This window comes from Tupaia chinensis, unplaced genomic scaffold (genome assembly GCF_000334495.1).
Source record: "Tupaia chinensis unplaced genomic scaffold, TupChi_1.0 Scaffold000227_1, whole genome shotgun sequence".
Taxonomy (NCBI): domain Eukaryota; kingdom Metazoa; phylum Chordata; class Mammalia; order Scandentia; family Tupaiidae; genus Tupaia; species Tupaia belangeri.
This window is the reverse complement of record NW_006159702.1, coordinates 1-6,468: the sequence shown is the minus strand read 5'-3', so window position 1 is coordinate 6,468 and position 6,468 is coordinate 1. Positions and strand designations below refer to the sequence as shown.

The 6,468-nt window shown below is 39.1% G+C and overlaps 1 protein-coding gene across 1 annotated transcript in view; it reads right to left on the bottom strand.

Moving 5' to 3' along the window:
- Window positions 1-6,244, bottom strand: part of WASHC5 (WASH complex subunit 5) — a gene marked incomplete at its 5' end in the record, with an annotated part of 67,697 nt that extends 61,453 nt beyond the window's left edge. Inside the window, 3 exon segments of the mRNA XM_006148031.2 lie at window positions 935-1,048; window positions 3,378-3,530; window positions 6,052-6,244. Of these exon segments, the coding sequence (XP_006148093.2) occupies window positions 935-1,048; window positions 3,378-3,530; window positions 6,052-6,244 (460 nt within the window).
- Window positions 6,245-6,468: the final 224 nt, after the last annotated feature.

Here is a 6,468-nt window from a genome sequence, read left to right as displayed (position 1 = left end):
ACACTATAAAAAAAAAACCTAAAAAAAAAAAAAAAAAAAAAAAAAAAAGCAAAGTGAACTGAGGCCATATGTCACATAGAGCTGTCTCTAATTTATGCAAACCATATAGGTTAAAAATCACCTATCTGGGGCTAGCAGGTGGCATGGTGGTTATAGGCGCTGGACTCCCACATGGCTGACTATGGTTCAAGTCCTGGACCTGGCAGCTTGCTTTGTCATTTTCCCTTTCTCTCTCGCTCTGTCTCTGTCTAGTCAAATTAAAATAAATGAATAAATAAAGTTAAAAATCACCTATCTGAACCTAATATACAAAATTCACAGCTAGGGGACTAAAATGTATGGACATCTTCCAAATTCCTTGAATAATCAATTTAGCTTATTTTCTATTCCATAAATCAGATTATAATGACTAAGGATTAGAAAAATCCTCCTAGGGAACCAGCAGTTAGCATAATGGCTATGTCGCTGGACTCCCATGTAGTCGACCGTGGTTCGCATCCTGGACCCGGTGGCTTAAAACTCATGCCGGGCGCGTGTGCGTGCGTGCCCAAGATCCCAAGAGGAGAATGGAGGAGAAGGGACTGCGGCATGACCATCCCCTCTGGGGGGTGATTTCTCGCTTTCTGTCTCTATGTCTCTCTCTGTCTGTCTGGCGAGCGCACGTGCCCTATAGTGAAAACCTCTCCAAAAAAAAAAAAAAAGAAAAAAAGAAAAAAAGAAAAATCCTTTTTTAGGGGCTGGCAAGTGGCATGGTGTTTTTGGGCGCTGGACTCCCCACATGGCTGACCACAGTTTGAGTCCCGGACCTGGTGGCTTTCTCTCTCTCTCTGGTCAAATAAAAATAAATAAATAAAATTTAAGTATATAAAGTTAAATAAAATAACTTAAAAAAAGAAAATGTAATAATAAAATGTCTTTATTAGATAAAACTTACCTGTTCTTTGACGTTCGAAAGGTCCAAGGTATTGTTTAAAGCAGTTTTTGCAGCTTTGTAAGGTTCCCACGCATCAGCTAGGTTAACTGTGATCCCCATGTAAATACTAATTACCTGAGAAATGAAACATTCATTCAGTATTTGATAAAGATCTACTCACTGTAAGGCAAAGGGCTGGAGAAAAAAGTTACAAAAGACATTGCCTACTCCTTTAAGTCTGAGCTCCATTTCTACAAAAATCTAAGCTTTTTCAAATATGGAGGTAAGTGTTCTTCCTTATGAGCACTCTGGAACAAGAATTACTATTCATGGAAAAAATAACTAAAATGAGGTTTTCCTTTCAGACTGCTCTGTGTTAGATTCCTAGATGGAGAAGAGAAAGAGGATGAAAGAGACGTGAGCAGAGGTTTTATCCAAACATTTTCATATTAACCTTTACACTCTAAAATGTTACTGAGGATCCCAAAAAGCTTCTTTTTAAAACATTGTGGGTTATGGGCCAGCAGGTAGCATGGAGGTTAAGGTGCTAGACTCCCACATGGCTGACTGCAGTTCTAGTCTTAGACCTGGTGGCTTGCTTTCTCAGTTTCCCTCTCTCTCCGTCTCTCTCTCTCTGGTAAGCACGTGTGCCTTATAGCAAATTAAATAATAAAAATAATAATAAATAAATAAAATGAAATAAATAATTATTCAAAAAATTGTGAGTTTACATCTGCTGACATCATATCACACATAATAACTGAAAAATTAAAAAAAAGATATTAATTCATTTAAAATAAACCAACTGCATGTTTTAATTTTTTAAAAAGAACTATTTTATTTAACTTTATTTATCATTATTATCATCATTTTCCAGTTTGATCAGAGAGAAACAAAGAAAGAGAGAAAGAGGGAGAGAGAGAGAGAGAAAAGGTGAGAAAGCCACCAGGTCTGGAACTTGAACTGCCATCAGCTTCATATAAAAGAAGCCAGATTATCAGAGTTTTTGTTGCTCAAACCTAGGCTCACAGGTATGCATCATAGGTATCTAGGAGTCATCATCTCTTAATTGTAGGCTGTTATTACACCACCGGTAAACTGAAGGCCCCTCATAACAGGCAATTAATGTGATAATGAGATTCAATATCTGTTAAGAAGTGAAACAAAATCTGCTACCTGAAAAGATGATCCAGTTCACTGACCTTTGTTAAAACCTCTTTGTGGAGACCAGCAGTTAGTGTAATGGCTACGTTGCTAGACTCCCATGTTGTTAACTGCAGTTCAAGTCCTAGACCCAGTGTCTTAAACTCATATTGGGCGCATGTGCGTGTGTGCCCAAGATCCCAAGAGGAGAATGGAGGAGAAGGGATTGCGCCATGGCTATCCCCCCTGGGGATGATTTCTTGCTTTCTCTCTGTCTCTCCAGCAGTGCACACACCCTACAGCAAAAATCTCTCTAAAAAAAGAAAAATTACAAGTACATCCATGCAATCATATAAACGGTGGGCTGACCTTACAGCCTGATGGTTAAGGAAGTCAGATCCCACATGGCTTCAGAAGACAAAGACTTGACACAATCCCTATCATGATTAGCTTACAAAAAAACTTATTATAAAACTGAAATTCCAATTCACTAAATGACAAATGAGATGTATGAAGAAATCTTTATATAACTTAGTTGCAGTATCAATAGCTTAAGTGAGATATACTTTTTGCTACAGGGTGCATGTACTTTCCAGAGAGAGAGACAGAGACAGGGAAAGTGAAGAATCACCCCTTGAGGGACTAGCCATGCCACAATTTCTTCTCCATTTTCCTCTCAGGATTTTGGGCAGACACACAAATGCACCTGGCATGATTTCCAAACTGCCACGTCTGGGACTTCAACCATGTAGTCAGCCATGTGAGATCTAGCCACTTTAACCTCTCTGCCACCTGCTGGCCCGCAAGAAACACTTGAATACATTCTTTAGTTTATTTATTTCTCTGTTGTACTGAGTGAGACAGAGACAGAGAGAGAGAGAGAGAGAGAGAGAGAAAGAAAGAAAACACTCTCGATAGTGTCCTGATACTGCCACTGACCACCCCCTCCCCAGCCAACCTTGAACTGTGGGCAAGCACATGCCTGGTTTACACAGACACATCTCCAGACTCGCATCAGGAACGTTCCCACATCGAGCTGACTTGCAGAGTCATGTTTCGCCACTGTGCCATTGTCTGCCCCCCAGTACACAATTTTACTCTGAGAGTTACCTATCTAAGAAAAAGACTAGCGGCTCTTCAGAAAATGTTCTGACTGGCATATTTATGACTTAAAAATTCCCAACACATTTAAAGTAATTATACCGAAGTGATTTTATTTTCCATTATTTACTACATGATGATCTCTGGGTAAAAGGTCACAAGAATGTAGAATTAGTTCTCTAAGAAGTTTACTATTGAGAAAAGTAATAGTAATACTTGCCCAATTATCTGGAAAGTATTTATCTACTATCTCTCTCATTTTTGCTTGATGGGTGTGAAGAATGGAAGGTTCGAAGTAGAGAATCACGTACAACATGGCAGCTTGATTTGCCAGGGCAGTGCTGCGATGCTCTGGCAGAGGATACGCCGAAACCTACAACATAGGGATGACACCCAGAAAGGGGCCTGTTAGCAACATTTGCATGTCTTCATCTTCAGATTGCATTAACTAGTTCTGGGACATGTCAGTTTCTCAAAAGTCCATCACCTTTCAGGATCCTGAGCACTGGACACGAAGTGTGGCTTTCGTAACCGTGGCCTCTCATATTATCCCTAGTCCCATAATACTATTTTCCTTCCAGCTCATGACTCTGTTGCAATTCTGTCTTTTCAAAAAAAAAAAAAAAAAAAAAACCAGCCACAATCTTGGCTTTCGTAACCGTGGCCTCTCATATTATCCCTAGTCCCATAATACTATTTTCCTTCCAGCTCATGACTCTGTTGCAATTCTGTCTTTTCAAAAAAAAAAAAAAAAAAAATCTAGCCATACATCTCCCACTAGTTCATTCCTGTATCTTTCCCATCATAGACAATTCTTTAGACTGACAGACTCCAGTCACAGTGGCTCTTTTCTCACTTCCTATTTATTATCCAAATCAATGAAATCTGACTTCCAACATCATCCCCATGGAATTTCCTAAGGTTACTCATGACCTCTCAATCACCCAATTTAACGGCTTCTATTTAAAACTCTCACTTCAATTCTCAAAGGAATGAAATTCTCTCCTTTCGTTCCCCAAATACACACTCTCACTCTTCTCAATTCATTTTGCTGAGCCCTCTTCCTCTGTCTGTCTTTACGTGCTGGTGCTCCTAGGGGTCAAATCCTCATGTAGTATTATATGAATCTTTGGCTACACATAGTGCAAATAACCTTGAGCTACTCAAAGCAGAAAAAGCAGAAATTATTATAAAAATAGACACAGCAATGCAGGCAGGAATGTGGCCAAGCTCTGGCAAGGCCTGAGGCTGAGAACCAGAGACCCTTTCTCCCCTTGGTATCTGCCCTACTTTTCTCTTTCTTCAGACTGTTCTCCATATACACGGCAGATTGAAGCTACCCCAAAATTCCAAGTTTTGCCCGTAGTGGGTAAACCTAAATCCAGGAACTGTTTATTGGGTCTGATTTCAAATTACCTGAAGACAGAAAATCTGATCCATCAGCCAGGACCAGGGATAGGGGAGGTACAGGACAGAGAGTGGGGTGGACACACGGCACAACTTCAGCTTAATCCCTGTGTTAATAAATGTCATAGAGCAAGGCAAAAGTTGAAATACACTGCCTTAAGATATGGGCAAAATGGACTAAATTAGAAGTGGAATGGCGTAATAAGAGGCAGTGCAGAAAAAGCATGAATTCAAATTATGGTTCTGACCTACCAATATGACCTAGTGAACATTATTTACACTTTCTAAGTCTCATGGGGATAATGTCATATACTTTGCCAGATTGTTGGGAGGAACAGAGAAAGTGATACATGAAAAGAATGTCTTATGATGCTGGTTTACATAGAATTCTTAATGAATGACAACAAATTTTATGAAGACATAGTATCTGTGGGTCACTTTTGATTTTGAGCTGTCATATAAAACAAAACAAAGTAAAATTCTTTATTTATACTTAACATATTAATATAAAAAACCAACAGGCTACCTAAAGAACTTTATGAGCAGGTCTGCTCTGTGATAAATGACATCCATAGTTACTATGGGCCCAATTCTACTTTTATTCTTCTTTTGAATTTGCTAGAGGACATGAGTGCTCAATGGAGACAGAAAAAGAGAAGGAAAGTGAGAAAACCCCCCCCCCCCATGGGGGGGGGTCTCTTTTTCTCCATTTCTCCTCTCAGGATTTTGGGCACGCACATACGTGCATCTGACATGTTTTTCAAGCCACAGGATCCGGGACTCAAATCGCATAGTTAGCCATGTGGGATCCAGCTACCTTAATCACAGTATCTGCTGGCCCAACTCTACTTTCTTGTAATAATAAAATATTTATAACACATGAAATGATGTTTTCTTTGGAACAATGAAGTCCAATAGTGCTTTTCTTTGGTATGCCTTTAAGTAAGTGAATGCTACGCACACTGGCAAGGAAAGTGATCTGACATTCAAATGCTGCAGGACCTTGACTGCCTTCCTATGCCTGGACTGCCCTTACGTTTCCCTGTCACCTGCAGCAATCCTGCTGCCACTGTCACATGCTCCAGTGGCACCCCATGCTGCTATTAAGGTAACACTCATCTTGCTTTACTGTCATTCACCACAAGCTCATTATGAGTAGGGACCACGACCTGTCCTTTTGAGAGAGTGATTTCCAGCACCTACCACATGAATGGGCCCATAATACACCCTGAATAACTATTACTTGACCAAATGGCTAAAAAATACAGGTTCTTTCCAACAGCCCATATTTCATCTCCCTGAAATCCAGAATTCTATCAAAATTAATATCCCTCTTTCCTCTATCATCCTGTAGCATAGTTCTAAAGGCTTTAGAAATAGTTTCTATCTACCTTTGGTCTTTTGGGAAAGGAAGGAAGGAAAGGATGGAGGAAGAAAGTAAAAACAGTCTTTTAAACTATCAAGATCTTAAGAAATTTAATTCTTACCTGGTTGTAAATATCATCAGATCTCAGTCGACCAATGACCATACTGATGAAGGATTCATTGATAGGCACTCTCTGGAAATAGCTCTCGGGATAGTTGGGTGGTCTTTTGGCTCCTGGTTGGCTGGAATAACCTGTACTTCGAAGCAGCTTACAAATATCATCCATATTTGAGTCAGCAGAAGATCGAGCAGCACTGAGTTATGTTTATTATGGGAAATAAAGGGCCAAAGAGACCACACATATTAGAAACTCAAACTCTAACAAAGCAGAATTCAGTTATAATTTACAGTTTTATATATGACTATGGGTCCGTTTATAGCTTAAGATTTAAAATGACATATATATGATTATATATATAATATATATGATAATATATATAATAATTATATATATAATTTATATATATATATATACACA